This window comes from Fringilla coelebs, assembly GCF_963513975.1.
Source record: "Fringilla coelebs genome assembly, chromosome: 3".
Lineage (NCBI taxonomy): Eukaryota > Metazoa > Chordata > Aves > Passeriformes > Fringillidae > Fringilla > Fringilla coelebs.
The window spans coordinates 24,083,074-24,104,372 of NC_140030.1; the positions used below are offsets into that span (position 1 = coordinate 24,083,074).

The 21,299-nt window shown below is 42.1% G+C and overlaps 2 protein-coding genes across 6 annotated transcripts; both read right to left on the bottom strand.

Moving 5' to 3' along the window:
- Positions 1 to 137: 137 nt before the first annotated feature.
- LOC311151537 (glutathione S-transferase) lies at positions 138 to 10,759 on the bottom strand. 5 transcript variants are annotated; one of them, XM_084202048.1, is made up of 7 exons: positions 10,618 to 10,759; positions 6,694 to 6,800; positions 5,217 to 5,268; positions 4,852 to 4,984; positions 4,138 to 4,279; positions 1,190 to 1,321; positions 138 to 468 (listed from the first exon to the last, which is right to left on the bottom strand). In XM_084202048.1, the coding sequence occupies exons 2-7, from the start codon at positions 6,778 to 6,780 to the stop codon at positions 346 to 348; spliced, it is 669 nt and encodes a 222-aa protein (XP_084058174.1). In that variant the 5' UTR covers positions 6,781 to 6,800; positions 10,618 to 10,759; the 3' UTR covers positions 138 to 345. The 5 variants fall into 5 exon arrangements, with proteins under 5 accessions (XP_084058174.1, XP_084058173.1, XP_084058171.1 ...); XM_084202047.1 differs by having other exon boundaries at positions 10,583 to 10,696; XM_084202045.1 differs by having other exon boundaries at positions 10,652 to 10,672.
- Positions 10,760 to 13,664: 2,905 nt separating this feature from the next.
- On the bottom strand, positions 13,665 to 18,507 carry LOC311151898 (glutathione S-transferase-like; the record flags this gene model as incomplete). Its single annotated transcript, XM_084202605.1, has 6 exons — positions 13,665 to 13,784; positions 14,109 to 14,240; positions 14,898 to 15,039; positions 15,913 to 16,045; positions 17,788 to 17,839; positions 18,421 to 18,507. The coding sequence occupies 6 exons, from the start codon at positions 18,505 to 18,507 to the stop codon at positions 13,665 to 13,667; spliced, it is 666 nt and encodes a 221-aa protein (XP_084058731.1).
- Between the last annotated feature and the right edge of the window lie 2,792 nt (positions 18,508 to 21,299).

The window sequence follows — 21,299 nt, forward strand, 5'->3', positions numbered from 1 at the left end:
AGTTTTCATGGTGTGGCCCCTCTCTCTGGCAGTTTATTAAAATGGGGTTGGGGATCATGGGGCTTTTCTACACTACTTCAGAAGCTACAACTGAGCATTTTACCCTACCAGGCATGCATTGTAATTGAACACACACCAAGTGTCAGCATATTTTATTTCATACAACTACTTCATGAAATTCTTCTTTCTGGACTCAACAGGTCCAAATTAGCCTTTTACTCTAATTTAAAAGTGTATTCACAGTGTATTGTTCCAACACTGGCCAAGTTACAGAGCACATCTATGCAATTTACTCTTACAAAGCAAGCTCTGGTAATATACTACTGTTGGGTTATCTTCATCAGATTACATATTGAATATTTTCCTCACAACAGCAACAAACTTCTCATCTGTTGGTGGCTTCCTCTGGCTGCCAGGCTGTAAGAATTTTTTGATTGTTGGAATGTTGCTGATTCTTCCTTTAAAAGCCTGTAAGAAGCAACAGTAAAACCAGTGAGATTAAGGAAATTATAATTCCATCCTTTATCGTTTAAAGATCAGGTGACTTGGATTTTTACTTGTCAGACATACTTACTGAACAGTAAAAGGTACTAGCTTTTTCTGATCTGTAATGCTGGTGCTATACCTTAGTTTCCCAGATGGGAATGGGAGAAATTAATAATAAAGAGTTAAGATTCATTTAGTATAAAGTGGAAAAAAAACCCCCACATCCCAATCCTGCAGATATATTTGAGGAAAAAAAAAAAAAAAAAAGAGGCAAGGACAGGAATATCTCAGTGCAAAGCACTACAGAAGTCAAGACATACGAAACGTAACTGCTCTTTGTATGTGATTTCTTAAAAATGTAATTTTGCTGGCAAAAAGGACAGGAACTGCAGGTACACCAGGCCACAGCCTTTTCTTCCAGATGTTGTTGCTGTGTTTGAAGACATGGAAGTAGCAGTTAAAGGACCAAATGGGTAGCACTAGTGAGTGAATTCCTGCCAGCTGAGAACAGCTGGGAAAAGCAGAACTGGAGAAAGGTGAGTCCCCTGCAGCTCTGGGGCAAGGCAGTGCACTGAGTGCAGGTTTTTGCAGTCAGACAGAAAAGTGTCAGTACAATGGCTCAAAAGGTGTAAACAATTAACTTTTAACAACAGTCAGCAAATTTGTTTGCTACTTTCCACATTGACACCAGATGATTACTAACCTGCAGCAGAGGGAATGCAGACAGTACATCAGGCTTACATTCTTCTGCCATTAAAATGGCTTCCAGCAGATGGACATCTGCCCAGCTTAATTTGTTGCCAACAAGATAATCCTGTCCATGATCTTTTAAGGCCTTTAAAGTATGAACAAATAAATAAGAAAATTCACATGGGATGTAACTATGTTATCTAGATATTTCATCGCAGACAGATTTCTGAAAAAACACAGCAGAGCAAAGCCATGCAAGAACCTATGAAGTTAGTAAGTGATACATATTCTTTAAACAAAAAATTAAATCAGAATTCATGTTTCAGTGTGTGCAATCCCATCTCTCACTCTAACCTACTGCACCAGGTAGCTGTATACTGAGTACCACAAGAAAGACTTAATCACACAAAAGAAACAGGACTAAAGAAATTGGAAGAAGTAGTCGGGCCAGTTTACATGTAAGCACACCTCGAATTTTTAAGAAAAAAGTTAAGTGAATATCTAGATGTTTCAGCAAAATTTGAGACTGCTCATTACAGTTTGAAATATGAAATTAATGAAAGAATGAAAGAATAACAACCTTCCCACCCTTTATCCCATAAGGAAGGACTCCTTTATGGCAAACTGCTGATACAAGAATCACAGCCTGCCAAAGCTACTACAAGTGTAGTAGCCAAGTTGAGATGAACAACTTGTTGAATTGCAGCACAGCTTTAGAGCAGTTACCAGCTCTCCAGCCTTGGTCCTGAAGACTGTCACCCTCGCATCAGGAGCAAGAGAAGGCCGTGTCTGTGCCTAAGTCACACCAAGGCTACTCAAAATTAACAAATGTGCAGTAAGACATCAGTCTGTGACTCTGGAAGCCAACTGCTTCTCCAGGCCCATCTGCCAGTTCTACCACAGAGGCAGCAATCATGGGCAGAGTCCCAGCTGATACCTTCATGTAGTTACTTCCTACACTGCTCTAACCAGGTCTAGCACAGCTTGTTTATCAGAATGTGTGGGAACTCCCAGACATAGCATCTGAATCTGATTGCCTGCAGGGCTTTATATTGCTTTTGCTGCTCTACCTGGCTGCTGAGTGTTTAAAGTGAACACTCACAGCTAGGTATGTTTCCTGCCAGCTTCCAGAATGAGTAACACATAGACTACAAACCCTGATAAGGTGAATCAATAGATTTCTTAAACAGCTGGTACAGAAAGAAAATTATTAACCATTTTAACAAAATTAACTAGGCTAAAATAATGGAAAAGTTCAGCTGTGTCTTTCCATTAGCAAACAAGGGTTACTTTAAAGACTCTCCTACATGGAGCATACATGCTAAAACATATCACAACAGTAGTTTATGCAACCTAGGCACAGGCTTAGAGAATTTTGTGCATTATTTATTGTTTAATAACTTAAAATACATATCAATTGAAAGATTTGGGTGTGTAATCAATATCTCTCAGCACAGCCCTCCATTGGTATGGCAGTGGATATATATGAACTCTGATTACAGAAGTGCTGGATTATCATTTACAGTTTAATTTTACAGGGCAGCCTCTGTGGGTATTGTTAGTGCAGTTTAAGGCTCTAATAAAGTGGGACATGAAATTGCATTAAGTCCTGTAGTTTTTGAGTGGACTTCAGCTGTCTTGTAACAAAGGCTTCAAGCTGGAAACCCAGCTCAGCTCTGAAACAACACAGCTTTGTACCCTTGGCAGATTTCTGAGGAGACCACTATGCCCTGAAAAAGCACTGTGAGAAAGTCTGTACAGCACAACCACACATGGCACCAAAGGAAAAATTACAAACAGAAGCAGACTTCTGAGATGAGGATCACAGCTGGCTCAATTCAAACAAGAAAATCTTAACACAAGAAAAAATTAAAATATCCTTACAGGAGAAATAAAACAACAAAACAAACAGCAAGTTGGTAGAAAATGGCAGTTCAGTAACATCCAGGCAATGTTCCAGGGAGAAGAAAAGAATAATCCATCCTCTCCTGACCAACTTCTGCCTAGCCAAGAAAGCCTCCTCATGTGCTCTAAGGGGATGGCAGGCACACCAATGCCTTCCCTCACAGCTCAGGCTCTTTGGTGCATGGTAGCCAGTAAATAATTGCTTTATACTTTCTATGTTATATGTATCTTGCTAGCAATTCAGAGAATGAAAATCATAATCTCTAAATATAATATATTTAAGCAATGAATTTAAGGAAGATCTTGGGATTAGATCCTTAGCTGTAAAGCACAAAAATATTTAACTTTGAATAGCAAGAATAAAGGAGGGGGAGTGGGAGACCTTATTGTTCTCTACAACACCCTGAAAGGACATTTTAGTAGGGCAGGGCGGGTCAGCCTCTTCTCCCAGGTAACCAGTAACAGGACAAGAGAAAATGGACTCAAGTTGCACCAGGGGAATCCTAAGATTAGATCATTAGATCTTAGGAAATTTTTGTTCATGTAAAGGGTTGTAAAGCACTGGAACAGACTGCCAGGGAACTGGTGGACTCACATACCCTGAAAGTGTTCAAGAGACATGTGGATATGTCACAGGAGGACACAGTTTGATGGTGAATATGGTGGTGGTGCTGGGTTGACAATTAGACTTAATGATCTTTAGAAGGTCTTTTCCAACCTTAATAATTCTATAACACATTATACTTCCAGACAATAAGTACTGAAGGCTGGCACAAGTACTGAAATGGTGCATTTGGACAAAACACTGGGAGCCATCAGCCACTAAGCTAGGTTGGAAAAGAAAGACAGCAAAGAGACCTGGTACTGAAACCAGCCCAAAAATTATTTTGTGGCCCTCTTTTCACATTGCTGGATAGTGGCTCCATCATACATTTCTAGAGTTCTTCTGTCACTTGCCTTCTGGAAAGTACATGTGTAGGAACAGTGGGGAAGTGGGGTAGGAGGGTGAGCCCAGAACTCACTGTCTTTGTGAACTGCTGGTGATTCATCACTTACCTTTTCATAAACAGGGAAGTACCTGGTTGTAGCTCGTTCAATGATTAAGGCAAGATTCTTTTCTTTTGTATCAGCTGGTTGAAAGGGGAGAAACATGATCATTCCCATTAGGTCTGTAGTTCCCTCCACGTACATATCAATCCTGAAACAAATATTTTTGTTGAACACATATAATTCAAACTTTCCATTTTGATTATTTTCCTGAAATACGGTTCTGAAGTGATCACTGAGTAAAATGTTTATTAGTGAATGTAACATAATACACTGGTTTATTTTCTTGGTTCTTCCACTTCAAGAAAACTTCCAGCTTTTTTCAAAGCACAAATTGTAAAACAGGCTCACAGTATATGCAATAAGCAAAAAAAAAAAAGAGGCTGCAAGTAATGTATTTTAAGTGGAATTCATGCTATTTTCCTTTAATAATCTATTTATTTATGTTGTGAGAGAAAAGATTGCATATGCAAACCACTTTAGGGAAAAAAAAATTAGTTTTGAAGTCTAATCATGAGAGGATGCTGGCTAACAATTGCCAGTCCATCATAATCTCCACAGTCTCTGGAGCTGCCCTTCCATTCTCACAAAATAAACCCTCTACAGTAAGTGACAGTGTGTTTGGTAGAGTCACTTTCACTGCAGATACTTCACAGCAACATTCTTTCTGTAAATATTAGCAATCACGGAGGAGTGTTAGTAAGTGGCACACTGTTACCATACCAGGCTCTTTCCTTCAGGTCCTTCCCATAGAGGTTGTACTTTGCTGCAATGTAGCTGAGGATGGCTCTGGTCTGCACCATCCTCATCCCATCCATCTCCACCATGGGCACCTGCTGAAACAGCAGGACTCCATCTGGGGAAGAAAAAGGAGCAAGCTACTCAGGCTGCTGGAATACTACACTGAAAATAAGGAAGAGACCTGGTAAGAGACCAAGACATTTCTAATTCTCAGGGGTGAAAGCATCCACAAAGAAGCAGTTCTTCTTTACAGGTCACATCATATTGCAGTTCTTAAAAAATACCTCCTGTTGTTCTTTTGTTCTGTTTGTGTGAATTTCTGTTTAGGGTACAGTTTACAGACTCACCATTGCGCAATTTTTCTAAGTCTTCTTTTGTCTCTATGAATTCTTCCTCGAACTGAAAAGCAACAATAGAAAACAATATAGTCACTCCAAAGGCAGTGGAGAAGTGGAAGGAAGTCTGGCAGTTAGAGCCCCCTTCTCCACACTACTCTCCATACTGCTCTCATTGTGTTGACCCTGCGAGGAATCCATTCAGTGCCAGGAGCTGGGTGAGCAGCCGCAGTTCCAGCTGCTCATGGAGCCCTGGGAGCCCAAGGCAAGAGCTGGGAACTGCCTCCCTTTGCTCAACCAAGGGCACGGGACCCCTGGCACTGGCCAGGTGAGCCACAGCAGGAGCCCATGGCCCCAAACCTTCACTTACACTGTGAGGGTATAAAAGGCCAGTAGTTTCCTTTGTTCCAAGTCCCTTCTTGGAGGCATAATGTTACTCTGTTGCTGCAGCATGATTAAAATTTTAAGGACTGATGGAGAGGCTCCTGGATGGTCAGACAGGACAGTTTCCCTAACAGACCCCTACTTCATCTCTGCTCCAGCAGAGACTATAACCCAAGACTCTGGTGTCCCCAACCCCACAGGACTGACTGTTCAATGCATTAAGCTCCAGAAAGGACTTCCTCATTATAAAGACCAGGGTCACCTGCATGAACCACAAACTGATACCAAATCACTCAATTAAAAAGCAGCTCATGGCACATGAAATATTGAAAAAATTCTTGCAAATTATGCCTCTCTTATATAGCATTTATCTCCATCCACTGGATTTTTTTAATCCACTGGATTTTTTTTTTTAGTAAGGACATTTGAATGAGGACAAGATATTAGTTTTCTCAGCACTCATGTTCTGCAAATTCTCTGTCAGCAATATTCTCAAGTGAGCACCATTTTAAGAAGCCTTTTATTTCCAACAGAGTAGAAATAGTTTCAAAAAAACATATTCAAACAAAAACTTAATTTGAAGAAATTAATTTGTAGAAATTGAGATGTCTTAGGACAGCCTTCACCTGATGTGAATCTAGATAGATTCCCTAACACTGCCTTTGGGGCAGATCTGTTGATTTATCCTACTCAGGTCCTGACCCAAAGAACAAAAGGTACTTTGTTTGGAGAGAATGTTCAAAAGTTTTCATGTGGTATGCATGGTCTTTCAGTGGAGAAGACTCACAAGATACAAGGAAGTTATGAGCAAAAAGTCACAGTTTTGTCTGTAGCAACAATTTACAATCTCATCTTAAAGTATGTTTCAAAAATGACACCTATCAATTCTCTTTGTATGTTACAATCTCTTCACTTAACTGTGGTTCTATGTAACTATGGTTCAAGGAATACATGAAACAAACCACAAGATTGTATCACTCAATCTAAGCCTTTTGCATCACAATATGTGATGATGGGCATATCCCTAAGCAGAGATGCAATTGGGAAACCCTTCCAGAGCATACCTATTTTAATCACAAATCACTTTATAAAAAAAGGTACAAACCTCAACCCCAGCTGCTGCTAACAGCCATCGGATTGACTCCATCTTCCCCCTTCCCTTGGTGTAGTGCAGCTTGGGTTTCCCTGCCATGATTTCAGAGTTCTTGTTTCCTGATAAAATCAAGATGATGATCTTATGGAAGAATGCTTTATATTAGCATTTTGAATGTCTCATTCCAAACTACTAAATACAGTTGGATAAAGGAGAAAGTAGAAAAACAATCAAGTCCTACACACTTGTGCTTGATGTAACCAAGTTTCCTATGAATTAATGGAATAAAAAAAACTACACACTACCAGAATATGTAGCCATTCGACTGCATCAAGACAATAAGCATCTCCTAAATAATATATTATTGTAGTTTTAACAGCTTACTGAGTTTTACAACCAAAGCAGAACTGTAGGGTGTTCCTGAACTAGCACATTTTTAACCTTGCAGTGATGCAATCTCTTCAGTAGGTGTTGGGTTTTGTCACATGTCATACCATACTTGAAAAATGTACTATATCAAATGAATGGCTTCCAAAGAACACCAAGCTAGTGTCACTAGCACTGTTTTCACCTCTCTCATATGACAATTCAAAGCCCTGTGCTCCTGTGCCTTTACAAATACACTTTTAAAAGCAACATATATCACCAGGGCTTCTGCATTCACTATCCAGCTGCTACAGTCAAACTGTAACAGAGATTTATATTCTATCTGCCCTAAAAATTTAACTTTAAAATCAAAAACCAACGGATGGAACTGACCTCTGTTGGGCAGATAAGGCCTGGGCAATGCCCCTGGCAGGAGGGAGCTCAAGTCAGCCCATCAGATGATGGCACTGGGATGAAACACTTGGTCCTTTCAAATTTCCCTACCACATGTGGTCACATGCCACTGTGTGACATTGGCAGCTGATGTGAGCTTGCCTGATGCTGGAAACAAAGCTAACACTGTACTCTTATCTCTAATGGGTCACAGAAGAATGAAGCAAATTTCATAAGACAGAAGCACAGACTAACAGAATGCTTCATTGTTAAGCCAAAGGTTTATCTGTTCACAGGCAGGCTTATTTATGCTTGCATTGACTTCACAATACATAGCTGAGCCACAAAATAAAAATTTTGGCCATAATCCCAAGGCATCAATAAAGAAGCACAAACAGCACAACAGTGACGGGGAGACTCCATCCTTGGCCCCCTCCACTGAAGTCCTTTGTGCTGGGTGCTGTGTTCCACAGGCTCTACAGCACACAGCCATCACTGTCAGGAACTGGCAGGAGAAAGAGGTGCCCCCATCCAAAATGCAGGTCTTCAAAACCACTGCTCAGCTTCCACCTAGCCCTGTGTCATAGTTTAGCAAGAGAAGAATTTTAAAAAATGGTACAAAACTTCCAATCACTAAAAATCTAGACGCGAAAAAACCGAGAACTTCCTCTTTTCTCTTCCACAAGTTACCAGCAAATCAAGTAACCATTTGCAAGACCCAAAAAACAGATTAACCCTTTCAGTACTTCAATCCTCCCTCAAATAAGAAGAAAAAATATCAACAAATATAAACATATTTTAATAACATAAAAACATCAAAGTCAGTAAAAAAAATCAAATTCCAGATAAAAAAGATAAAGAAATACCTTAATTTTAAAACTAAGATCCTCTTATTAACTATAGAGAAAAAACTCTTCTTCCCTATAACACCTAAAACTATAAAAACTTTTTAAAAATCAAATTAATATCAAACAAAAACTTACATATTAAAATAAATAAATATTAAAATAACTGTAATCCCTTGAAAAGTCTAAAAAACAAACAAAAAAAAGTAATCCTATACCCCCAAAAGAAAAGGGAAAAAATCTGTTCCTAAAAATAAAAATAATTTTAAAAATAAATAATAAAAATTTCACCTTTAAACTATACCCCATAAATCAACATAACCCATAAACAAACTGTAAGAAAGCTTCTAAAAAATAAGAACTTCACAATTACAGATTTCCCTGAACAATTACTATTCGTAAAAAAACCCACAAGAAAACTAGGTTTTTTTCTTATAGAAAAGTCTCCATAACATTAGCAAAAAAGACTTCTCTCCCTAAGTAAAATAAAAAAAAAACTATTTTAAAAATAGTAAACTAACTAAAATTTTAAATTCTGTTTCTTTACATTATCAGTAAGAAAAAAAATTAAAAATATATATCTAAAAATTTTGTTCTAATTCTTATTACTCTTTCTTTTAATTGTTAATAAACTTTTCTTTATACCCTTTTAAAATTTTAAACCTACTTTACCTTTCTCCTAATCCTACCTCACAACAAAAAATAAGTACATTAATAATTAACCAACACCAAACCCACCACACTCTTTAATACATTAACCAAAAAAATCTCAAAATTAATAAAAATCTCAAATTAACAAAACAAAACCACTACCCATTATTAGTATTTCTACCCAGTTTCAAACTAAAACCACTATACCCTGGCAGTGTCTGTGTCTCCAGACACCTCAGTCCCTGGTAACAAAGTTCTCCTGATACAAGAAGATGTGCTTGTCAATAGATTGTGTCTTGACCCACACTTCATTTCTGTTTCCCATGTATGACTTACACTATAACAAGTAAGAGAGCTCCTGACCTTCTATACTTCAAAAATACTTCACTCCCTGATGCTCAGAAAGTAGATGTTGGTTTCAACTTCACCAGAGAGGGGACCTGCACTTGAACCCTCACAGACTGGGCCAACACTCTAACCTCCAGCACGTGGGATCAAGGCTGAGAAACACCCTGTAAGGACAGGCCAGCATGGGCAGAAAGAGCGAACACCCTCGACCTCTCCACAAAGCAGAGCTGGAGCTGATAAAATTCAGCCCAAGCAGAGCCCTGATTGCCAATCTCAGCTCAGTGCTTCACTGAAAATTGGGACCTATCCACTGAAAAGCCAGGAGTATCTTCCTGCAAACGCACTGCTAAAGTTCGAATTTGGGGTTCAGGCTGAACACTTGCATAAGGCTGCAAACTAATTTGGTGACCCTTTTATGGCTCTGTAATGAATATCCCTTTGTAAAATACTGAACAGTGATAAAAGAGTCACAAAATTGGTAAACTCTTTCTTGAATAGCAATAATGGACCTGAAAATTGATCACAAACTTTCTCGATGTTTTAGTGCATCAGACTTTCCTTGGACCACAGCCTCGCAGGATGTGATCGCTGTATTAAAACCACTCCACATTGTTTTGTCCAAAACAATTCAGGGACCAGCCTTTCAGCGAGCAACAAATAAATTAATTTAGCAGCAAGCTCATCATCTGATCCAAGATCTTAAACTTTTTCCTAACAGATATGGCCCTCAGAGCAGTTCTCTCCAACGCTTTGTTGCTCGACCCGTCCCGCACGGAGCAGTTCCCCGGGACGATCTCGCAGCCCAGCGCTGCCTCGCCCGGCCCGGCCTCCGGGCCATCGTAAGCCTGCAACTGCTCACCAGCGGGGCTCGGGCCAAGTCCGGCTTCGAAAACCTTCCTTCTACCGCCGGAGCTAGGAGGCGTCTGGACTGGGGGAAAGGCAAAGTACTCCCGGAGATTGCAAAACTTGCACTCAAAGAGCAGTTTCTCTTCAGCTTCCTCGCTGATCCTACCCAGAGCCAAACACAAACCTCCTCCGTGCCCACCCTCCCGCCCGTCCTGGTCCCTGCTGCAGGAGACAAGCCGGGGAATAAGCCCTGGACAAACTCCCTGGAGCAGCAGGGCAGGACGTTCCCGGAGGGTCAGCCGGTCTGTCACGCACCTCGCCCTTGGCCCTCCGGGCAGGAGCCCTGATCCCGGCAAGAACCGGGCAGGAGCCCTGATCCCGGCAAGAACCACTCAGCCCACCGGGCTGGCGCCGCCCGCCCCCGCCGCGACCCCCGCCCGCCGCCGCGGTACCGCCTGCCCGGGCCGCCACAGCTCCGACACGGTACCGAACACAGCGTCGACACAGCTCCGACACGGTACCGAAACAGCGCCGCCACAACTCCGCCACAGCCCCCGACACACGGCCCTCCCGCCCCGTCCGGCGGCCGCTCCTCCCCTCGGCTGCCGCCGCGGCCTCGCCGTGCCCACCGCCCGCCCCGCCGGGCGCGTCTCCAAACCCCAGCTGCGCAGCTCAGGGAAAAGCCCCCCCAGCCTTGTCTCTGCAGTCTTGCCGAGTTTCTGTTGCAAAATGTGGAATACGTAAATATTTTCTTGATCTTTGTATGCTTTCAGGCCTAAACAACAAGAAAGAAGTTCTATTCTATGAAACAGAGAGCAGCTACCAAACAAGGTTGTTATATATGAGTGATTAATTCATGCTGTTAGTGAATATATGTATGTATAAAATATTACATGGAACTACCACATGCCTTTGACCAACTCCCGCCGGGAGCAGAATCTCATTTCTATTCAAGCAGTTCCCGGAACATGCTAAAGATAACATCAAGTCTTTAGCTTATGAAAGGAGCCTCCCGGGCCATGAACGCCGATTCTCCCGGCCATTCACGAGGGCGATGCCAGGAGCTGTATATCGGGCTTCCCGAAACACCGGTAACACCCGAATACATGTGAACGACAGCTATTCAGACATCGAGGCACGCCTTTTACATTCGAAGGAACTCGGTCATCCATGTGAAAAGAACATCCAGGAAGGACCGAAAGGACTGTAGATGCACCCAGAGGACTGTAGAAGCACCACCGGGAGTGAATCTTTGCATTCCTATGTGCAAACTCTACATATGAACAAACACAATGGACATCCTGTGTTATTCAGGCTTCGGGGAGAATATAGGGTATATAAGCAGGCCATACGAAGCAATCGGGGTGAACCTCCGGGGAAACGCTGGCACTCTGTCAGTCTGATCCCAGGTCACCCAGCGCCAGTTTCCGGAGTTGACGCTGTCTTAGCTGTGGCGGATTTTTTTTTCAATTTGTAATTAATAAATCTTTGTCAATTTTTTTTTTAATTTGGCTGCGGAGTCAATTCATTTATAACAAGGTCTAAGTGAAGTCCAGCTGTGGGAAAGAGAAATTACTTGTCAGGAGAATTGACTTGTAAAGGGTTGAACATGTTTTAATGATCTCAGACCTAGGGGGAGTTTAACAAGGCTTGGAAAGAACAATGTACCTCTGATAGTGGATACATAAAATACAGAATTTACGGGCCACAAGGGCATTTGGCAGAACTCCCAAGATAAGGAAGAAGCTAAAAAAGCCCACTCAGCAACTGTGCTGAGATCAGCTCTGAATGGGTAAAAGATAATTCCAGCAGAGAGAGATTCCCACACAACTGACTCAAGAAACCCAACTCAAAAGAAGAGAAAGACCCATTGAGCATGTAGGCTAATAAGCACGAGAAGAAGGAGAATCATTAACCAATAGAAGAGAGAACATTGATTATTAAGAGAACTAGACAACTTGTAATCAATGAATATTATTGACTTTGCTTGCAAAAATGAATGAATAGTAAAAACTTGTCATTGATTTTTGGAATACCACAAAGCAATCAAGCTTGCACAACTCTGAAATTGATTGTCAATGCCTCACTTGAGTGTGTAATTATTGGTTCATTGCACACTAGGTAACAAACCTCGGTTTCTGCACAACATTTCCACTGGGCCTGTTCTGAGGCAGCTGCACTTCAGGGCCATGGCCAGGACAGAGTGAGCAGGGGACAGGCTTGGAGGCAGCAGTGATTGTGTGAGCAGCAGGAGGCTGGGGCTGCAGCCCCTCTGCACGGCATGCAAGCACTCCTTGTCCCGAGGGTTTTGGCTCTGTGTGGCAAAAACCCGGGATCTCTGTGGGGGAGCCTGAAACCACATGGCCATGCCCAGAGCTTGTCCACAAGGAGCATGCCTTGTGGAATGGAGTCAGTATCCACAGCCCAGGTTTCTGGCTTGAGTTTCTGACAGCACTCAGCAACTGCCAGTGTTGTCCAAATGCTTCAGCGAGGCAGGAGGGAAACAGCTCCTGCAACAACTCATTGTAATACATGCTTTGGTGCTGAAAAATATTTGGTTTATTTCCTTTTTTGATGGAAAAAACTGGTTCCAGCTGCATGACATTTCTTATGAAGAAACTCTTGGGTTTAGCTAGGGCTACTGAGCCCTGAGTTTGCCCAGCTGAAAACTGCCAGGGCTCTAGCTGTAGCTGGATTTAGGGCACTGACTCTTTCATTTACAAACTTGGTTTATTTGGTGTTTAAATAGTAACACAGAATCATAGCATGGTTTGGGGTAGAAGGGACCTTAAAGATCATCTAGTTCCAAGCCTCCTGCCCTGAGCAGGAACACATTTCACTACATAAATGCACAGACTTATCAAAGTTCAACAGTCTTGCTAACCTCAGCTGGGGAGCTTGATTTAAGTGATTAGAATGATCAACCCCAGTACAACTTGTATTAAACTTGGTTTCCTCAATAAGTTTTACATGGGTGACAAGCATTTGACTCTCAGAGTCTGCAAAGGGCCTTGAGCTGCTGCAATAGACCTTCTGATAAAGGAAATGTGGGTGAAGCTGCAGTAGAAGAGTTTAAATGTGTAGTGACAAAGCAGAGGTGCAGTAGGAACTCTGGTCCAAGCATATTCCATAAGCTCAAAGGAAAGCTGAATACAAACTTTCAGCCTCACCTAACCAGAACCTGCAGGTTTTTCCTGCCATTTTCCAGAAAAAAAAACCCCATGACCTACTGTTTGGGACAATCTCTCCTAATTTTCCAACAATTCTTGGGAATGCCAGAAAAACGGAACCAGACTGATCTTAGGCATAGAAGTAGCAGCAAGAAATCAAAGAACAGCGGGGCTTTGAGTATCAATAGTAAGATTTTATTTCAGGTATTCTCTTTAGTTATTTAAGGCATCCTGTGTTGTCCAATATACACACTAATAGTGAACTATTTCCATTGCTGTTAGGATCAAAAAACGTGTTTTTCAATGTTTTCATCATTTTCCCACTGCCAGCAAACACAAGGAAACAGTTTCTGCTGCTGTAGACTCAGTAGAAAATTTTGAGCACTCTGGGAACCTCTTCCTCTCGTATTAGCGGCTTCCTCTGGCTGCCAGGCTGCAGGAATTTCTTTATTGTGGGGATATTGCTTATTCTTGCTTTGAAACTCTACAAAACAAAACCAAAACAGCACAGTGCTTAAGAATCATTGCAACTGTCAGACATTTCCATGTTATCCATGCACTAAAAGGCACATTACATCTTGATGCTGCAGAAGAAACTATATGCTCCCCCTTCCTATGCATTTGGGGTTGTAGTGACAGAACATGGTACCATGAATAAAAAAAGAGTAGCTGAGGCCAGCTACAGTACTTAGGACATTTTATTATTTTCCATGTCACTTCTGACCCACTCACTCCCCCATATTTCTCAGCCACTTTAAATCTGTGGTCTTTCCTATTCATTCTCCATTCAAACTGCCCATTCATTTACCTGCAAGAGAGGAAATTTGGCAAGTATATCAGGCTTCCACTCCTCTGCCATCAAAATGACTTCAAGTAATTGAACATCTGCCCTGCTCAGCTGGTTGCCAACCAGAAAGTCTTTTCCATGGTCTTTCAAAACCTGAAAAACAGAGAACCAGAAGCAGATGATGTCATTTCTCTCTCTTTTATCAGTTCTTTTCTAATACATAATATGACATCTTCAAAGCAGGGTCACACATTGCACAGAGTTGTCAGTGAAAGGAGGAAATGCAGTTCAAACACCTGGAGTACAAACAATGATCTGAAGGCACTGCCATCCTAGGCATCATCTATCAGCTCTTTCACTCCTACATTTCTGTCTGGCAGCTCAGCTCTGCTCATCTTGCCTTGGCCACTGTAGCTGCATTGAAGGCTAAGCTGTGTGACATACAGAAGGAACTGCAGTGCTTTTACACAGCAAGTATGGTACAGGGCCATCTGCACTTCAAGAGGAAACCTGATGTCAAAGCTGTTGCTGTAGTGTCTTTTGTCTGAAACAACACACACAGTGAAACATGGACATTTGGGGAGCTCAGTGTGTGCTGGGTTTTTGCAGCTGTACATCTCTCCCAGATTTGAAGTGCCTTCTTTATCCTCTGTAGTGTCCTGTCTCCACCTTAATCCTAGCACCACTAAAATCAGACCATTAATATTCCAGCGGTAGTTTCTCTTGTTTTCCTCCATAAAACCTGTGTGCTTCCAGGGTGGAGGTTCAAGGTAACAGCATCAATTGAGCTGCAAGCTCTTGGCCACATACCTTCTCAAAGGCTGGGAAGTATCTGTTTTCAGCCTTGTCTATCATATTAGCAAAATACTCCTTCCTTTTGTCTACTGGTTGGAAAAGATACATCATGATTAACTCGTTCAGATCGAACAGTCCTTCCACGTACATATCGATTCTGAAAGGAACAGATCAACTTGGTCAGGTCAGATTCACGGTAGGTCTGAAGAGCATCATAACTCCTGGCACAACCTGACTGAGTTGCTGGGAAATCCCTGCCCCTTCTATTCCCCACACACATACCCTGGCAAAGTCCCCCCCAGAATGCAGTTGCACTGGGAGCAGGCAGGGGGGAGCTTGGGCCAAAGGCAAATGCAAAATTCCCAGGGAAACCAAAAGACTGCAGCCCAGAAGTGAGCTTCTTACTGGGACTGATTCTTGTCTGGACTATGGGTTTGTGAACCTGACTACGGAATTGTCATGTGTGCCATCCAGACTCATGTTAAAAGTCCAATCAGCCTAAGTCTAACACCAGAGCCATATAATTCCTAGCAAATATCTTGACACATGTGTTTACCATTGCTTATTAATTTCAAGTATTCAGAAATACCACAGGTCAAAACATGTGCCCTAGGAGTCCTGTCCTTTCATAACCTGTTCATAAATCTGTACTAATTCCTGGTTATAAGAGAGAGGAGGGTTTGTGATTCCTTTAAAGACATTGCCCTGAATGTGATGAGGAGAAAATGATGCTGCTGACAACTGCAGGACAAAGTTTAAAGCAGCATCAGTAGGACAGTCTGCCCCCGTGACTGCTGTCTTCTGACAAGGGCATTGACCTCTGACTGATGATTCCTGGGCTCACTTCCCCTCTGGAATGCAGCTGGCTATCTCTGCTGTAGACATCAGCTGCAGTCACAGTCATCTCATGCAGCACAAAGCAGCCTGCTCCCTCCCACTGAAGGGAGCTGTGAGCTGGGGTACCCTTGTGTTTCCCTGAGCTAGGGGCTGAGCTGGGGAATAACAAGCAAAGGTGCTACTGTTACAGTACAGGGCTCTCTCCTTCACGTCCTTCCCGTAGAGGTTGTACTTCGTTGCTATGTAGTTGGCAATGGCTCTGGTCTGCACCAGCTTCATCCCGTCGATCTCTACCATGGGCACTTGCTGAAAGAGCAGGGATCCATCTAGGCCAAAGGGAATAACACAAGGAGACCTTCAGTCCCTGAATGACAACCACCAGCACGTGTTAGGCAAAGGAACCACATGTATTACTGCTTCTTTAGATTCTGAATCAATCTTGCTGGATAAAAAATCCCCAGATCATCAAATCCAATTGTGAAACCAACAGTGCCGAATTCCACCACTAAACCATGTCCCCAGGTGCACACCTACACGCAGTGACTCAACCTCTTCCTTGGGCAGCCTGTTCCAATGCTTTTGGGAGCAACCTCCCTCAGTCTTACAGGAAGGTGTGCAAAATGCTCACCATGCAGCAACCTCTTCTTGGTGACATGTTAACAACTTAATACTATAGCAATGAAGTTGTGGGAATTTCAGATTTGAGGAAACAGCCAAATGCAGAACTTGTAGCTGTCCCACACTGACAAATACATGCACTGCACGGCTCTAGCACAGGGCATTGTCATGGAGGTTAATCCAGACAAAAAGGACTGAAGGATCTGGTCCAGGCAGTTTCTGTCATGTTTGGCTAAATACATCTGCAGTTTTCTAAGCACTGGCCAACATATAATGTGAATAATAATGAATATCTAAATAATAGTGAATATAAAAGCATAAAAGATCTATGTGACAACGTTACTGACTTTACAAATGGCAGCTCCTCTCTATAGGCATGAAGTGGGAGCAACAAGTGAGTTCCATAAGGGTCCTGCAAGAACCAACAACACTTGGAGTGATGCTGGAGCCATGCAATGCTTTTGCTTGCATGCAGAAGTCTTAGCATGAAAGAAGTAAAAATACTTCTCCAGAAAGAGAGGCATCAGATCAGAGAGTCAAGAATAGTTTTGGCTTTAGGGAATCATATTTCTTGATTCAGATACATGATCAGCTATGTCCCCTTTGTAAGGGTGCATTTAGCTTTCTGCTTGTGTCCCAAAATACTTTTTGAAAGGCAGCCTGTAACAGGGGCACCAAGTCATTATTCCTACAGGACAGCAGGACTGCAAATATAACCCCTAGCTCAGACTGCTTTTCACAGGCCAGGTGAAGAGCACAGACGTGCAATTTGGTTTGGAGGAAACATGATGATCATGTTCAGGAGGACAGAAGCTGAAGCCAGCACGGTGGGTTGTCTCCTTGGGAAGCAGGAATGCAGCAGAGGAACAGGTAAACTCGGAAATCTGGAACTCTGTTTTCATAGGGATTATAAAACAACAACTTTGTAGGCAAACTAAGATGCTAATGAATTTTAAGATCATCTGAAGACAAAAGCCTCTATTGCCACAGGATGGAAGGCAATGGACACAAGATGAAGCAAAGGAGAGTCAACCACCTGAACTTCAAGAAAGGCACTTTGACTGTTTGGCTTGTCCAGAGAAGCTGTAAATTCTCCATCCTTGGAGATACTCAAAACCCAGCTGGACATGGGCCTGAGTAACTGGCTGGAGAGGGCCTTGCTTGAAGAGGAGAGGTGGAGTAGATAATCTTGAGAGGTCCCTTCTGACCTCAGCCCTTCTGTGATTGAGTGAAGGTTGAAGCAACTGGGTGGATGATACCACCGAACACACAGCAGTGTGCACCTCTGAGAGCTCATGTACAATCCAGTTAAGAGATTTTCTTTTAAAGGCACTGAGACTTAACAATTCTTAAGTATACTCAGACAAGCAACTCTAATTCTGATTTTAATTTTGATTCTTCTTATTTTTACTCTTGTTGTTGTTATAATTTAAATGTAAAGGAAATTTACCCTTCCGTAATTTGTTCAGATCCTCCTTTTTTTCCAGGTAAGATTCTTCAAACTGTAGCAAGAAGAAAAGAAAAGTTCTGTTGTCAGTCCATGATTTAGCTTCTTCCTCATTTAGGTGAAAAGGCCTCAAGTGATGTGTTTTGATGGTTTTATTTTTTTAAAACATAAATCATATTTGAAAGATTTCAGGCAAATCGGCCATCACTGAGACAGAAACCCCTGGATTTTGATACACACAGATTCCCATACACCATCTCTGGTTTAGTATCAGAATATGTCAGAGGTAATAAAAACCGGAAGGTTTAGAGGTTGGAATTTAACTGAAGGTTAAATTGCAGGTGCTTGACCTCTGTGATCAGAAGATTAAGAAGCCAGGTTCTGCTGCTGGCTTTTAAATTTCTTCCCTCTCTAGCTACAGGGGAAAAGCATTTCTGGTGCTACCTGCAGGCTTTGCAAATGATGCATGCAAGTGAGACAGGAACTTGCCCCCTGCTTAGGGTAAGCTCGTGGTCACTCTTGGCTGCTCAGCAAAGCACTCAAGGCAGAGCTTGAAACTGCTGCTCAGTCACACTTTTCAGAAGGAGCAGTAAAAGCAGGTATTTGTCAGAGGATCTCAGTATAAAAGCAGCAAACCTCAACCCCAGCTGCAGCCAGGAGCCACCGAATTGGTTCCATGCGGCCACGTCCATTGAAGTAGTGCAGCTTGGGTTTTCCAGACATGTTCCCTGGTGCCTGATTCCCTGGTACCTGCAATGAAGATAGAAGGATTGCACAATAAACATTCACACTCCTGGATTCAACTCTCTAATTCTCTTTCAAAGTTGTCTTTTTTGAAACCAATGATTTATTGTCCAAGACTTGAATCAATCAATAGAGGAGGTAAAAGAATATATTGAGAGACAGCCTTGTATCATTCTGCCTTCAAATATTACTTACAGATGCAGAATATTTAAGCAGAACTCCATACTTAGAGCAATTGGCCCAGACTGAGAAGAAGTCAATCAAAACAATTTTCACCCAAAGTGTTCTTTTCTGACCAGAAAGCTGCGTGTGCTCTTTGTGCATCTGGGCATTATCTCGGAACACAGCTTACTGTTTAATCAGATACATGCTATAAACTCAGCAATTGCTCTGCTTTCTCCAGCAGCCATTATGCTCCATTATAACCAGCCAGGAAGGAATTCTTTCCACTAGTCAACCTCTTTTACAACACTCCCTGCTTCTGTAATTTTGTTAGACAAATCTCCAAAACATGGAAATTAATTTTGCCTCTGGTAACATCAGATTTGCCTTTACCACAGGCACAGCCTCAGGGCAATGCTTGCTTGATCCAGTTCCAACTCTGCTGGAATTTCCAGCAACAACAATTTCTAAGCAGAAACTTAAAGCAACAACAGTTTCTGGGCAGACTGTCACCCACCCCACTCAGAACCACGCATGCACATGAGCCACAAACACAAACAGTGCCCAGCCTGTACCAGCCCCACAGCTCTTGACACCCTGTCAGCAACAAGGCTGAAGCTCAAACAGCAGCAAAAGGAAAACGGCCAAACCACCACCATATTCCCCTTGTAAATAACAGGTCAGCTTCTCTACAGTAGGAAGGAGGAGGTGAGAGGAAACCCTCCCCACTTGTGGGATATACTTTTCTTTTTCTTAATTCTGTACACCTCAAAAGCAGCTGACTAAGAGTTTAACATTTGGTACACATAACCATGTTAGTAAAGAAAGTACATGCACACATTTAATCTATAAAACCCATTCAATGACTGAGTTTCATGTGCAACAGCTCCCTGCATGTCCAACATAATATCTCCACTTACCTTGTGCACAGTGTAACCCACTCTATGCTCTCAGCAGTTCTGCCTTGAGATTATATAACTGTGGGGCTCCTCCTGTAGAGAGCTACAAACACATCCCTGCAAATAGGAAACCTCTTTCTCTTAAGCAAACGAAATTGATTAGCTCTGTTAAGTTACTTCTCACCTACAGAAAATAAATTCCTGACTAATGCTGACAGGGCAGAAACGTAAACTTGGTGAGAGATCATGGTCATTGGGAACATCTGTGCTAGCTCAAAGTGGTTACATGCCTCCTATTTGCTAGTTTACAATAATTATAATGGCTGTAAAGCTCAGTTAGTTGAAAAGGATGCTGCTATGCCAATCACAATTTTATTCTAACGGTTTCTGGTTTTTTACTCTTCACACATTGCCACCTTACATAAAGCACATCAACTAATTCAGCTCAAATCTGTCTCAAGCTTCTATGCCTTGCTTAGTGTATATTCCTTCAGGACACTTCTTCCATTTCATCAATGGACATTGGGGTCGGTTTTGAATTTTTTCCGTCAAAAAGGTTTCCCTGAATTTGACTCAATGGAAATGTGCCCTAAAACCAAAGAGAACTGTGAGAGACAGTGAATGAAGTTGGGTATCAGAAGTCAAACTGCCCTCTGTACTCCTGACTGTTTTCTTTTACCAACTGTATTGATTTCAAAATGTCAATACAAAATAATCCTCCATGCACCATCCTGCCTATCTAATCTACGTGGTTAATAGTGATGGAGGCAGTACCTGCAGTCAAGGTCAAAAATACAGGCAAAAGTTCCTGAATGACCCTGAACATAGCAGTGAGATATGATATTCTTCTTATGTTACACAGGGAGGTCGTATAAATTGCACAAAAAATTGGTTTGTTACAGTAGGAGGGGCTTTCTCCCTCAGGTCCTTCCAGTACATTAGCTGCAAGTCTGAATTCTTCAGCGAGGCAGGAGGGAAACAGCTCCTGCAACAACTCTCTGCATCTTTCAGCATCCTTTGCTGCTGAAAAATATTGGTTTATTTCCTTTTTTGATGAAAAAATCTGTTTCAGCTGCATGACTTTTCTTATGAAGTAACTGTTGGGTTTAGCTAGGGCTACTGAGCCCTGAGTTTGCCCAGCTGAAAACTGCCCGGGCTCTAGCTGTAGCTGGATTTAGGGCACTGACTCTTTCATTTACAAACTTGGTTTATTTGGTGTTTAAATATTAACACAGAATCATAGCATGGTTTGGGGTAGAAGGGACCTTAAAGATCATCTAGTTCCAAGCCTCCTGCCCTGAACAGGAACACACTTCACTACACAAATGCACAGACCTATCAAAGTTCAACAGTCTTGCTAACCTCAGCTGGGCAGCTTGATTTAAGTGATTAGAATGATCAACCCCAGTACAACTTGTATTAAACTTGGTTTCATATACAGTGATGTAAGTCAATATGGATTCCTACATTTCAGGGTCTCAATAAGACCTGACACCCTACTTCCTCAATAAGTTTTACATGGGTGACAAGCATTTGACTCTCAGAGTCTGCAAAGGGCCTTGAGCTGCTGCAATAGACCTTCTGATAAAGGAAAACGTGGGTGAAGCTGCAGTAGAAGAGTTTAAATGTGTAGTGACAAAGCAGAGGTGCAGTAGGAACTCTGGTCCAAGCATATTCCATAAGCTCAAAGGAAAGCTGAATACAAACTTT